This window comes from Rhinatrema bivittatum, chromosome 1 (assembly GCF_901001135.1).
Source record: "Rhinatrema bivittatum chromosome 1, aRhiBiv1.1, whole genome shotgun sequence".
NCBI lineage: Eukaryota > Metazoa > Chordata > Amphibia > Gymnophiona > Rhinatrematidae > Rhinatrema > Rhinatrema bivittatum.
In genome coordinates, this window is record NC_042615.1 from 159,973,787 (window position 1) to 159,988,991 (window position 15,205).

At 44.9% G+C, this 15,205-nt stretch overlaps 1 protein-coding gene across 2 annotated transcripts in view; it reads left to right on the top strand.

Moving 5' to 3' along the window:
- The window catches only part of PDS5A (PDS5 cohesin associated factor A), a 734,756-nt gene extending 720,393 nt beyond the window's left edge, over window positions 1-14,363 (top strand). Inside the window, exons 32-34 of one of the 2 annotated variants that reach the window (XM_029589173.1) lie at window positions 2,415-2,770; window positions 10,207-10,348; window positions 13,094-14,363. In XM_029589173.1, the coding sequence (XP_029445033.1) occupies window positions 2,415-2,770; window positions 10,207-10,348; window positions 13,094-13,129 (534 nt within the window). In that variant the 3' untranslated portion in view covers window positions 13,130-14,363. The remainder of the gene's footprint in view (window positions 1-2,414; window positions 2,771-10,206; window positions 10,349-13,093) is intronic. The other variant, XM_029589180.1, reaches the window with a different exon arrangement.
- Window positions 14,364-15,205: the final 842 nt, after the last annotated feature.

The window sequence follows — 15,205 nt, forward strand, 5'->3', positions numbered from 1 at the left end:
GCACTATAATTCTGTTTGAAGAATAAAAATGGAGATGTCTGAGCTACATGGAGGGGTGAATAATTGTAGTGTTGAGACATTACACAATGGCTTTCTCCCATTCATTAATTTGGCATGAGTATCTGTGGTACAGTATATAAGTGTAAACATACCGGGGCTGATATTTTATTTATTTATTTATTTAAAGCTTTTTATATACCAATTGCCGTTTGCACATCAAATCTGTTTACAGGGAACATTGTGTTTATGATAAACAGAACACAACATATACTGGAGAGCAAGTGTTCATGGGGCCATCAGTAGCTGGGAGCACTGTGTGAAGCAGTGAGCACAGTCTCTGGGAAGAGGAATCCCAGTCACGGCACAGCAGTGAGATGTTTTGGGCTCCAAAGAGAGATTCAACCTGCGATCCCTGGTCAAGGGCTGCTGCTATGATGGGCTGGTTTAAAGGAGGAGGGGTACTGAATTTGGGCGGATCCTAGTGGCAGTGACTAAAAGCTCATGGTATCCCAGTCTTGAACACCTCATCCCATTATTGATGATATTGAGCCAGGTTTGTGCAGGTTCTGACAGGGCTGAAAACCCAGCTGTGGTGGAGGGCAAGCCAGGCCAAATTTAAAAAGTAGACCTTGTACCAATAGCCTTCACCTTTTCCTAGCTACTGTTCAATTCATGCGTCGTGGACAAGAAATTTGGAAAAGCTGCCACTTGCAGAGCTGAGGCTGAGACTAACCTTAGTATTGAGCTAATGATGCCAGGATTTACAACAGCAGAGGATCTTAAGAGCTCTTGCTAACCTGATTCAATGTGGTTTTCATGAAGTAAGGAGGGGAAAAGTCATAAATAGTGTGATAACTGGTGTGCATCCCCAGAGGCACTCATGGAAAGATTCCTTATGGGAATTATTCTGTCTCGTTTTAGAGAGCTTCACACAACCCAAGGTTTAATTCATGTAATGTGCCTAGCATTGTCAAGCAGCCTACAAATATCCACATACCCAGCAACACATTTATTTATTTATTTGTAGAGTTTATTTGTATACTTATTATTCAGTAGAGCCATCATAACGGTTTACAAAATATGCAATTATATAATAAAATGCAATTAAAAGTAATTGTGAACAGTAGAGTTTTGAGAACAATATACATTTTTTCTTAGTAGTTGAGAAACAGAGTGAGGAGAACATTTTCATAAAACTTAATGTATTAAGTAAGAGGAGGGAGGGGTGAAAAGGGAGGGTAGGGGGGTATATCACGTTATTTAATAAACTAGTAGTAAACTCCCACACTTATTTCACTACACTGGCTCCCAATAAAATTCAGTATAGAATACAAAATAATATACGAAAAACAAACATACTTGCTAAGTTCATCTATAAAATTACACTCCCCAAACAGAAACCTACGCTCAGCTAACAAAGGTCTATTAGAGATTCCACCTACTTGTTCCAAACAACTTACCTCAACTTGGAAGAGAGCCATATCCCTAGGAAGTCCCAAATTCTGGAACACCCTCCCAACCGAACTTAGAACACAGCAAACTTAAAAACCTTCAAAAAAAGAACTAAAAACCTGGATGTTTACCATAGCACCCAATGACTCTCAGATAATTACTTCACTACTACTGAACCTATGCAAACATGTGGAACCAATGCAAGCACATAATACAAACATAACTGAAATCGCACAGTTTGAAATGCGATCTACGTTTATAGCCTACAATATTGTATGTTGACAATCACATGAATCTTTGGAAACTGTGAAACATCGAAACTTTGTAAACCGTTGTGATGGCAAAACCGAACGATGGTATATAAAACTCGATAAATAAATAAAATAAAAGTCTGCCCAAGGACGGGGAAATATTGCAAAATGTAAGTAGTACATAAATGAGGTGAGTGGTAGTAGAAAAGTGCATGTTGAGCTCAGGTGCAATGTGTGGCTGTAAAGAGGGAATTTGATAATTCAGAGAGGGGGCGGGGGGGGTACAAAACTGGAGAGTACAGCCAGAGTGAGGGGCAGAGCTCAATTTCCATATGTGGTAAGAGACGATGGATTGGACATTACAGAGAGAGAGAGTGGTTGAGCTGGAGATTACAGGGAGAGAGGGATGGAGCTCAATTTCCATACAGAGAATAGGGCGAAGCTGGAGAGTATAGGGAGCAAGCTCAATTTGCATACTGACGATGCAGTTGCAAGGTAGTTTTCCTCTTTATTATAGTTAGATGTTTTGCTATTTCTGATCTTTCACAAGCCTGTAACTTGTACTCAAGTATGAAAATGTTAACCAGTCTGCCTTTGAAACAGGCTGTGGTGTCTGAAGCTTAAGAATGCTTAAGAGCAACTTTGCTATTATTTGATTTGATTGCTCTGGTTTGGAATCATCCAGTTTTTTGGGTTTTTTTGTCACTCCAGGAACTGAACTCTGACCAGGTTGCACCAAGCAACATTATCACTGAGCGAGGAAAGAAAAGAACGGCAGCAGCAGGGACTGAGAACATCCATCAAAAGCCAGACGAGAAGAAAGCTGATGAGACAGGGCCCACGGCCCCTCCCAAGCCTCGGAGGGGGCGCCCTCCCAAGTCTGAATCTCAGGGGAGCACAGCAAAAAACGACGAGGCAGGCAAAACTGCAGGCAGGGGCAAAAAGAGGGCAGCCATCAACCAAGAGAGCCCAGCAGGGTTGGAAATGGGCAATGCCAAAGTACCAAAACAGCAAGACTTAGTAGCAAAGAAAGCAGCACCAGCACAGAGGCAAATTGATCTACAAAGGTAAGAGGGAAAGGGGGAAGACTTGCACATAGACGTGCTTTATAGAAGGGGGATTGAACTCAAAAACTTGTAAAGAGTTCAGGATTGATGTTAGATGCAAAGGGTAAGGACAATGTGAGCTATCATACTATTGAGACAAGTCTCCAAAAAACACACACAAATATTACATTCTGTAAACCTTAAAACGTGGGTACTACCCCAGTTTGATTCTGTGCTGCTTTAAATATGTAAAGAGCCTCGAAGAGCCATATGTTGAGTGATCTCACGGGACTAGGTCAGGATGTTACAAATCTCCAAACATGGGGGAGAAATCGGAGCCCTCTTCCTGGACAGCTTTGTGGTGCCTCTGACTTGTTTGTTGACCCTATCCCTCTTGTTTTCTGATTTTATTCTGTTGTGTTTTTTTCTCTTTTCACTGTTGGCTCTTGTCTTTCTTTCTTTCTATGCCGTTCTCAAGCCTTCATTCATCATTTCCTCTATCACATGTTGTCTGAGCCAAAAAGTCTACCCTTTTCTGTGCTCAGCGTTGTGCAGTACTCCTGTTCTCACAGGACAAGCAGGATGGTAGTCCTCACATATGGGTGACGTCACAGGATGGAACCCAATCATGGAATACTTTTATCAAAGTTTCTAGAACTTTGACTGGCCCCTACTGGGCATGCCCAGCATGGCACTAACCCTGCAGCCAGCAGGGGTCCCCCTTCAGTCTTCTTTTTTCCACGCAGCAGTAGCCTCGCGGTTAAGGAGCTCTGACCACATTCCTGACAGGAATTTCTTCACGGGCTTCAAGGTTAAATTTGCCCCACAGGGGTCCCTCCTCTTTCTTTACTCAGCCCGCGGTACTTCGGTAAGTTTTTTTGCCGTTTTTCGTCAATTACCGTCGAGTTTGGCCCTCGCAGCCTACTGGCCGCCGACTGTACCGCGGCTCAATTTTTTCCCATGGCCATGGCGTCTGGTTTCCGACGGTGCCCAGATTGTACGCGCACCATGTCTATCACAGACCCTCATAGAGTCTGTGTATTGTGTTTAGGCCGTGAGCATGATGTCCTGATTTGCACCAAATGTGCCTTGATGACACCTAAAGGTCGGAAAGCCAGAATGGAGAAGATGGGACTCCTTTTCCGTGCTCACACCCCGACGCCGTCCATTGCATCGACGTCTTCGGAACCGGCACCGTCGAAGTCGCACCACCGTCGACAATCCTCCGGTGACCGTCTGCCATCGACATCTCCATGGCCATTGACTCCCTCCCTTCCCCCGAAGATCGAGGGGATCGGAGGGAGAAACATCACCATCGGCATCGCAAGTCTCAGGCCCTCAAGAAACCGAAGTCATCGACCTTGATACCGTCCGAGCCTCCATCGAAGAAGCCCCGGCCAGGAGTGGCACCGTCCATTCCTGTGACCGAGACATCGAGGCAACCCTCACCCGATCGGGGTTTGGGAGTCGCGATTCTGCCTGTAAAGGTGGTCCCTCCGGCTCTGCCTCAGCCTCCCTCTCCGTTACGGAGCCGGGTCTTGTTACTCCAGGTCTCCGGGAAGAACTGGACCGGCTGGTCCAGGAGGCCATCGACAAGGCGATGCAACGGTTCCAGGTCTCTCCGGCACCGAGAGTGGAACCGGTCACTGACCCGATTCCAGCAGCGCTGGCACCGCTGCTTTCCCGGATGGAAGCGCTCATGACCGCCCTTCCACCGCTAATTCCTGGGTCGCCGACAGCCCCGGTGCGCTCCCCGATGACAGCTTCATCAGGAGGAGAAACACTGTTTCGCATTCCTCCTTCGGGAGTTGTGCCTCAGCCATCGGTACTGTGTCGTCCCTCGCCACCGATTCATTCATCGGGGGCGATACGCACATTGGCGCCATTGATGCCTCCGATGCTGGCACCGATGCCCGCCAGGGCATTCTCGGTGCCCCCGGTGATTCCTTCGATTCTCTCAGAGCCTCAACCGGGACCTTCCGGTATCCAACCCCCTCCTGGTCCTACAGGTCAGCCCGCTGATCCTTATGACACCTGGGGGGATGATACGTCCACAGATACCGATGATTTACCTTCACCACCCTCTCCTACTGAAAGTAGAAAGCGTTCTCCTCCAGAGGACCTTTCTTTCATCAATTTTGTGAAGGGAATGTCGGAACTGGTCCCTTTTCAGCTTCAGACAGAGCAAGATGACAGGCACCAGATGATGGAGCTTCTCCAATTCCTGGATGCCCCTAAAGTGATCACTTCCAATCCAATTCATCAGGTTTTTCTTGACCTTCTAAAAAAGAATTGGGAAAATCCTGGATCCATTGCTCCAGTACATAAAAAAGCTGACTCTACTAACCTCAGCTTGACCACCACTCAATAGTGGTTCAATCAGCCCAAAAAAAGCAAAAAGGACGAAGCCATACTCATCTATACCTCCTATCAAAGAACACAAGTTCTTAGATAATATTGGTCAACGAGTCTACCAAGGGGCCATGCTTATCTCCAGGATAGCTTCTTATCAGCTGTACATGACCCAATACAATAGGGTCATTTTCAAGCAGATACAAGATTTCTCTGAAACCCTGCCTGAACAATTCCAGCAACATTTTCAAGCCCTTGTAACTAAGGGCTTTGAAGCAGGAAAACATGAAATTAGAACAGCTTATGATATTTTTGACACTTCCACTAGAGTGTCTGCAGCTGCCATTTCGGCAAGGCGTTGGGCCTGGCTTAAGTCTTCTGATCTTCGCCCAGAAGTTCAAGACAGACTTTCTGACCTGCCCTGCTTAGGGGATAATCTATTTGGAGAGCAAATTCAACAAATAGTTGCTGAATTAAAGGACCATCATGAGACCCTCAAGCAGCTCTCATCGATACCTTCTGATTTCCCTTCTAAACAACCCTTCAAGAAGGACTCTAAGAAATCATTCTTCCATACGCGGAAGTATTATCCCCCACCAACAAGATCCAGACCGACGAGGCCTTACCAAAAATCTCAGCCTCGCCAGCCTCAAAAGCAAAAACCGCAAGCAGCTCCCCAGCCCGGGCTTGCTTCGGTTTTTTGACTTTCACTGGGAGAGCGGAAGCCAGCTTCCTCTACAAAGCATACCAGTGGGAGGTCGATTAGGTCACTTTCACGAAAAGTGGCACTCAATCACAACTGACCAATGGATGCTAGCAATCATTGCTCAGGGTTACCACCTAAACTTCTTAACTCTTCCACCGGACTCCCCACCTCTACAAACATGGGGACTAACCGGCCACTCTGTCCTTCTGGAGCAGGAGGTTTCCCTCCTTCTCCAGTCAAACGCAATAGAACCTGTCCCTGTTTCACAACATGGCCTAGGATTCTATTCCCGGTACTTTCTCATCCCAAAAAAGTCAGGAGGACTTTGTCCAATTCTGGACCTACGAGCCCTCAACAAGTACCTTCAAAGAGAGAAGTTCAAGATGGTAACCTTAGGCTCTCTTCTACCTCTGCTACAAAGAGGAGACTGGCTGTGCTCTCTAGACCTCCAAGACGCTTACACCCACATTGCAATAGCTCCGGCTCATCGCAAATATCTCCGCTTTTTAGTAGGCCAAAAGCACTACCAATATCGAGTGCTCCCTTTCGGCCTAGCATCGGCACCACGAGTTTTCACCAAATGCCTCGTAGTTGTCGCAGCCTTTCTCAAGAAGGAAGGTGTCCATGTCTACCCCTATCTGGATGACTGGCTGATCAGGGCCCCAACCCAGCAAGTCGCTCTGTCCTCCCTGAACCTGACCATTCACACTCTAATCTCTCTAGGATTTCTTGTCAATTACGAGAAATCCTATTTAGTCCCATCTCAAACCTTATCCTTCATTGGAGCAGACTTGGACACCTTACAGGCAAAAGCCTTTCTCCCTCAGCAGCGAGCTCAAACCCTCGTATCTCTAGCTCACCAGTTGCAGTCTCAACACACAGCAACAGCGCGTCAATTGCTCGTCCTACTGGGACACATGGCGTCGTCAGTCTATGTGACACCAATGGCCCGCCTGGCCATGAGAATCATGCATTGGACACTACGGTCACAATGGATTCAAGCCACTCAGCCTCTGTCAACCATTGTTTACATCACCGACGCACTCCGTCTATCTCTCGCCTGGTGGAAAGATCACACCAATCTCCTCCAAGGCTTGCCCTTTCATCTCCCAGATCCTCAAATCATTCTCACCACCGACGCTTCCAACATCGGTTGGAGAGCTCATGTAAACAATCTACAGACGCAAGGATCTTGGTCTCTAGAGGAAGCCAAACACCAGATAAATTTCCTGGAACTTCAAGCAATCCGATATGCTCTCAGAGCCTTTCAGGATTTCCTTTCAAATCACGTAATCCTGATTCAGACGGACAGCCAGGTGGCCATGTGGTACATCAACAAGCAAGGTGGCACAGGCTCCTTCCTTCTGTGTCAGGAAGCTGCGCAGATTTGGGCGGAAGCACTCTCCCGCTCGATGCACCTCAGGGCCACCTACTTGCTGGGAGTGAACAATGTCTTGGCAGACAAACTGAGCCGTGTCTTCCAACCACACGAGTGGTCGCTCAATCCATCGGTAGCGATCTCTCTCTTCCAGCAATGGGGGTATCCCCAAATAGACCTCTTTGCTTCCCCTCAGAACCACAAAGTGGAAAATTACTGCTCCCTAATTTGGAGCAAGCACTCTCGGCCCAGAGATGCATTCTCCCTCACGTGGGCAACCTGTCTGCTTTATGCATTCCCTCCACTTCCTCTTCTCTCGAAGACTCTCGTGAAGCTACGTCAGGACAAGGGAACCATGATCCTCATAGCACCTCACTGGCCTCGCCAAGTGTGGTTTCCCATACTACTGGATCTCTCCATCCGCAGGCACATTCCCTTGGGAACGGACCCGCATCTGATCACTCAAAACGACGGATGCCTACTCCATCCCAATCTGCAAGCCTTGTCCCTGATGGCATGGATGTTGAAAGGTTAATCCTCCAACCACTTAACCTTTCCGAATCAGTTTCCCGTGTCCTGATCGCTTCACGGAAGCCTTCTACGAGAAAATCTTATTCCTAGAAATGGAAAAGGTACACATCATGGTGCACTTCCCAGTCCCTTGATCCCTTTTCCTGTCCAATCCCAAAATTCTTGGACTATCTCTGGCATTTATCAGAATCCGGTCTAAAGACCTCTTCCATTAGAATGCATGTCAGCGCGGTAGCCGCCTTCCATAAAGGAATCGGGGATGCCCCTATTTCGGTACAACCCCTCGCAACACGATTTCTTAAAGACTTGCTCCATATCAAGCCACCTTTACGTCCTCCGGCCCCTTCTTGGGACCTTAATCTGGTTCTCGGTAGGCTCATGAAACCACCTTTCGAACCTCTCCACTCCTGTGACCTTAAATATCTCACATGGAAAGTGTTATTCCTTTTAGCTTTCACTTCTGCCCGCAGGGTTAGTGAGTTACAGGCCCTAGTCACCTATCCGCCTTACACTAAACTCCTGCAGGACCGGGCGGTACTCCGCACTCACCCTAAATTTTCGCCCAAGGTAGTTTCAGAGTTTCATATTAATCAATCCATCATACTACCTATCTTCTTTCCCAGGCCTCACTCCAACCCAGGGGAACAGACTCTGCATACCCTTGACTGTAAACTGGCTCTAGCTTTTTATCTAGACCGTACAGTTGCCCAGAGGAAGAGCACTCAGCTATTTGTCTCCTTCCATCCCAACAAATTGGGGCAACCTGTGGGTAAGCAGGCTCTTTCCTCCTGGTTGGCGGATTGCATATCTTTTTGCTATCAGCAAGCAGGCATTCCTTTCCAAGACCGTGTGAAAGCACACTCTGTGAGGGCCATGGCGACTTCAGTAGCACACCTTCGATCGGTGCCGCTTCCTGACATCTGCAGAGCTGCCACCTGGAAGTTCACTCCATACTTTCACAGCCCACTATTGCTTGGACAAAGCCGGAAGACAGGAATCCATCTTCGGCCAATCTGTCCTCCGTAACCTTTTTCCAACGTGACGTACCAACACCCTTCCGCCTGCCCGCTGGGGTTCAGGATGCCCTCTGCCAAATTCCACCCCAATTGTTGTGCCTGTTGCACGCTGTTGGGTACATTTGGTGCATGTTCGGACATCCTCAGCTCGGTACTCACCCATATGTGAGGACTACCATCCTGCTTGTCCTGTGAGAAAGCAAATGTTGCTTACCTGTAACAGGTGTTCTCACAGGACAGCAGGATGATAGTCCTCACGAAACCCGCCCACCGCCCCACGGTGTTGGGTTCGTTTTATTTTATTTTTCCACACTACCTGTAGCTTTCAAAACAAGACTGAAGGGGGACCCCTGCTGGCTGCAGGGTTAGTGCCATGCTGGGCATGCCCAGTAGGGGCCAGTCAAAGTTCTAGAAACTTTGATAAAAGTGTTCCATGATTGGGCTCCATCTGTGACGTCACCCATATATGAGGACTAACATCCTGCTGTCCTGTGAGAACACCTGTTACAGGTAAGCAACATTTGCTTTACTTACTTCTGTAGTGCTACCAGACACATGCAGCACTATTCAGATACACACAAGGGACAGTCTAATAGAGCCTACAACCTAACCAAGAAAACTTATAGGACAAAAGAGACTTTGAGAATTTTATTTATTAAGAAAATGATTAGAACAGGGGTTAAGAATTAAAAGGTGGGTTTTTAGACTGGATTCGAATAAGGCCGGTGAGGCAATATGATGCAGCAACTCAGGAAGTATTTTCCAAGCGTATGGTGCAGTAAGATGGAAAGGGCAGAGTCAGCAGTTGGTGGAGAAGAAGGACATAGATAGTGACTTGCCTGATGATTGGAGCTCATGAAGAGGGATTTAGGGGTAGGAGAGGTAGTGAGGGACCCCAAGTTTCATCAAATCCTTTCCCATATTTCCTCTTCACATTGGGGTTCCATTTCCCATGCTTAGACTAACCTGGCTTTAATACACAGCACAGCGTTCCCAGCAGCATGCAATTAAGAGAGAAGGTTATTTTGACCAAGTGCTAAAAGGCTGTAAATATGTTGTCATTTTCAAGCCTCGTTTATTGTATCGCATTAAGGGTGTTCCACGCACTTTTGAGAATTTGCTGTTCTGTATTTTATACAGATGTCAGTAATTTTAAAATCACACTTATAAGCCTGAATGGTTTGCTATGAGCATCTCATAGTTTTCTTGTGTATTAAGTGTGTCCCATGGCAGCTTCTCTTCAGCAGATCTGCTCATCTGTTTAAATTACCATATTTCAGCAGCTGCTTGCAGTTTGCTCTTGTGTAGATGGGAGAAACAGCAGTATTGAGCTGATCAGGTTATGCCCCTTGCTGGCCATCAGTAGTAACAGAAATGTGGAATATCCCTGCACACATTATCCTTGCTGTATCTTGTGGCTAACACTAGCTGTTGTTCAAGGACTGTTGTCACACAACTGTTCCCATTCTTTCAGCAGCCAGATTCTGGGCAGTGATGGAGAATCCATGTGGGAGATAGAGTCGAGTCTGGGAAGTTTTCCAACAGACCTGGATGATTATAAAACGTGCGAGAGCAGCCAGGAGACAGAACAGCTAGCAGTGGGAAGCGTCCTTAAGGTGCAGCAGGCAGATCACTCGGGTGGCTTTCACATTCCACCTCTAATGTGTTCAGCTTAAAACATGGAACAGGTTTTATCTGTTTATTAAAAAATAAAATGACAAAAGTCATACGATATTAGGATTCATATCAGCTCTCACTTTCAAAATATTTTTTTGGATGATGTATATGTGTGTGTGTGTAGTTATATATATATATATATATATATATATATATATATATATATATCTATATATGAGAGAGAGAGAGAGAGAGAGAGAGAGAAATCTGTATAGCTAGATATGAAGGTCACCTCCCAATCCTCATCTAGAAAGGAACTCATACCAGCAGGGTTGCCTCTTTCTAGCTGTGACTGGCTGCTAGAGCTTGGGAGTCTCATGCACTTTCACAGAATCCAGGCAGCCAGCTTCTGAGGCCTTACTCTTCCCGGTCAGTTCCGGACAGTTCAGTCCAAGACTTCGCTCTGCCCCCACTAGGTTTGGGTAGATGACCTTTGGGTTCTCACTCTTCTCCACCAGGTCCAAACTCTGCGGCCTCCGTCCACACCATTGTGTCCCAGTGCTCTGGCTCCAGGGTAGCTCTCAGGTACTGTGGTAGTGCCTCAGTAGCAACCAGTGTGCTTTTGTTATGGGCTTCTGTTCCTGCCCCCACTAGTCACCACCTGTGATGTTGCCTGTGTCAGATGGATGGACATACAATTTGAAAACATAAGTGAGTTTTTGATCAAAAAACTTGTAAAAATGTCAGCCATGATAGATACAGGTCATTAGGGTCTGTAGAAATACTACATCAAAACACCTTGGGGAACTTGCCAGCTGCTGCTCTGCAGTTTAGAGCCGAACACAGACGTTTCCTCGCTATAGGAAACCTCTCACATCCCTCGATACAGTGCGATTGTATTTTGAAACGTGATACGATGTTATACTTTAAATAGGATGTGGGCAGGTGTGCAATACTCGATTGATACCTCTGCATGGACTGCAAGATTTTGAGATTAAGCCTGAGAGCTAGCCATCAGGATTATAAACCAGGGAGAGAGCACTGTTGAATAAGGAGTGATGTGCCTCCCGGATTAGGCTCTACGTTTCATCCTTATCAGAGCTGTGCGGTGAGCACTAGTAATTAAATAGTGTGAATTTCTTTGGGCTGCTTTTCGTTTGAAGGGAAAGATTGCAAATGAAAAAGCTTTGCCAATTAAAACCTTTTTTTGGACTTCCAAGCTTTGCGTACAGTGGCTTTGGCAGGTTTTGCAAAATAATGCTGCAAGGACTACTGCTTGGTAAGAATCATTACATGAGTGCCAAACCTTTATTGTTGGCACTACGTTGGCTGCCTGTGTGTGAAAGCATACAATTTAAATTGCTTACTGTATTATTTAATTGTATGCATAGTACTGGTCCTGAATATTTACAGAATAAGCTGCATTGGTTTGTACCAGTGTGGCCACTAAGATCCTCGCAAGATTATCAGTTGGAATTACCTCATGTAGTAAAGAGTCAGCGTGTGTCTAGAAGAATGTTTTCCATGATGGCCCCAGACCACTGGAATAAACTGCCAATCTCTATAAGAGCAGAGACTTACCGTATTTTTCGCTCCATAAGACGCACTTTTTTCCCCCAAAAGTGGGGGGAAAATGTATGTACGTCTTATGGAGCAAATATTAAAAAAACTAAAAATCTAACAAAACACCCCCCCCCCACCCTCCTGACTCCCCCAAGACCTGCCAACTTAATTTACTACAACCCCCCACCCTCCTGACCCCCCCAAGACCTGCCAAAAGTCCCTGGTGGTCCAGCGGGGGTCCGGAAGCAATCTCCTGGATTTGGGCCATCGGCTGCCAGTAACCAAAATGGCGCCGACGGCCCTTTGCCCTTACTATGTCACTGGGGCCGACCAATGGCAGCGGTAGCCCCTGTGACATAGTAAGGGCAAAGGGCCATCGGCGCCATTTTGATTACTGGCAGCCGACAGCGCCATTTTGATTACTGGCACCACCAGGGACTTTTGGCAGGTCTTGGGGGAGGGTCAGGAGGGTGGGGGGTTGTAGTAAATTAATTTGGCAGGTCTTGGGATCAGGAGGGTGGGGGGTTGTAGTTAATTAATTTGGCAGGTCTTGGGGGGAGATCAGGAGGGTGGGGAGTTGTTAATTAATTTAAAGGGTTGGGATGGGGGGGTTTTTGAGGGGGGTTCCCAGGGAAAGATAAAAGTTTTCTGATCTGGGGAATGGACCGAAATGGCCCTCCCCAGACCCGAAACAAAATGGGGAGAAAAAAAAAAGTTATGCACTCCCCTAATTTGCTCCATAAGACACACAGACGCCCGGGGACAGAGCCGGTTTAGCACAAATTTTTTATTTTTATTTTTTTTAATTTTCCCCCTCTGAATCCTAGGTGCGACTTATGGTCAGGTGTGTCTTATGGAGCGAAAAATACGGTAGCTATCTTAAGATTCGTAACGTGATTAAAACTTTTGTTCCCAAAAGTTATTGGATATACTCATTGAGAGAATAGTCTTTAAGGCCTTTTGTAAAATGTTTAAATTTGGACTGTTTTATTGTTTTAAATATTATGTATGTATTTATTGTAAACTGCCCTGGTGGTTTTTGCTGACTGCATCTATAGCATTTTAAATAAAGTAGAAACTCAGTGGTATAAAGCACCGGGATGATAAGACAGCACAACAGGTAGGCACATTTTGGCATTTAAAAAATATAATAATTTGGGCTTTTCCTTTTTCTCCATAAGGTAAAAAGAAAATGTGTACGAAAAAGAAGGAAATGAAGGCCAAAAAATACCCACACAAAAAAAAAACCCACCCTAAGGCATGTTCCAAGCTTCTTCAGAAACTAGGATTCAGATATCCCATATACAGAAACTGAACATACTTCAAAAATACAGCTATATCAGCCTGGAAAAACAAAGGAAAACCACCCACCAGTCTCAGCGTAATCTCTACAAGCAGAAGCGGAAAGCGGCCATGAATAATAACTCTTTCTAGAGATGACAGATTTTTTTTTAATAATGAAAAGTCAATAATTAAGCAAATTGCTTAACACAAGGCTCCAGTTCATGTATTTACAAAGGTTTTTTTGCTTTTCTTAATTTCTTATACAGCCATCAACTTTCACTTCATTATTTGATAAAATCAAAGCAGGAGGAGGCCCTTACACCCTCCGTATTCTAAGAATTTATAATGGCAGAGCCAAGACCAGTCCCATGTGAAGAAATACTGCACAGAACTCTATGCCATGGCTCTATAGAGAAGCTGGGAGGATACAGATGAACCCCTTCCTCTGCTCCTGCCCTTAACAGACTTTCTTCTGTATAATTCTTTTTCGCCTGCCTAACTTTTCAGCAAGAAAGGGGGGGAAAAACAAAACTATGTACAGTTTTTTGGTCCCCTGCTACGAAAAGTCAAGTGGCAATTTTTTTATAAATGTTGCTTTCTGATTTTTTATCAGAGTGGAAAAATAATCAATTGTTGATTTGCAAGTAGACATTTCAATTTTTTTAATTTTTTCCCCTTTATTTTAGTTTTAATATAATTTGCAATAATGTACATATTGATGTTTTGTTTTTATAGAACACCTATCCAATTTTGTTTTACTCCAGAGGGTTATGTTGAAATATGAAAGGAGTAATAAAACAGTCCAGCATTCGGTTTTATAATATCCGTCACCAGATTTTTATTAATGATGTGTAAAAAAGAAGAAAAAGTTCAATTTTTTAAAAATTGAAACTTTTAGCAGCTTGTATGGAAAGTTGGACCTGTGTGCCCCTCGTTTTATGCAGTGTATTAATTTCAAATTAAGCCTGGTTTTAGCATTTGTCTCTGCGCTCCCTCCCCACCCCCCGAGGTTCATTTTTTTTAATGTTTATTTGAGAGAGCATCCGTTTTTCCTGGCATTGTTTGGCATAGATACCCGTGTACACTTTTTCTGTGCACACGATCATATTAGGTTTTTTTAATTTTGTTGCATAAAATAAAACGCTTTTAGATGTCATGTGACTTTCATTGCTGTCAATTCCTTCTTCTCATCTATTCCCTCTAGCTCAGGTGAAGAAATGTGCAGTGCATAAAGACAGTTTTAGTAAATATAAAGTGTAGAAACAGACCTGAAAATCACATTTTATCATGATTTAAAATCTCTGCCTTTAATCCACAATATTTCCTTTCAGATGGGGTTGACTGGATTGCACTTTGACCTCAAATATATGGTCATCTATATGCCAGTGCGAATATTGAACCAAAGGGCCTTACCAAGTCTGGATGTGTATTGGTCTCTTGGCATTTGATGAAACAACCATGCCCATGCCACTGGAAGAGGAACAAAGCTGTCTTAGGAACCCCTGCAATAGCATGGATGTCTGAGCAGAGAGCATAAGCAGCCCTGTGTGTATGCTGAGTCTTCCAACATCACCAGCATTTATTTCTCACTTTTTTTATACCAATAAAGTCTGGTCAAAGCAGTGTACAATATAATTAAACCAGCAAAACTCCTGCAAGTACTGTGCAGCTCCCTCATTGGCATCACAGGTTTAAGTAAGAAGGATTTGTCTTACAGTGCTCCCATTGCAACAATGAAATCCGTGCACTGAGCACAGTATTAGTCACCCATGTAGCCTTGCACACACTTATAATCCCCTGCAAAGGAGTTGTAGACATGTAAATTCCCAGAATCCTGTGTTGAAAGCAAGAGCCAGCCTGAGATTAAGTTTCCAACTGCTACAAGTAAAACTTGACTTAACAAAAGACCCAGGGAAAATGTGATAGATGTATCCTTGAAGACAAAAATAAATGAAAACTATTGGCTAATGACCTCTAACAAGTATTGCTATCAGAAGGATACAGCTTTA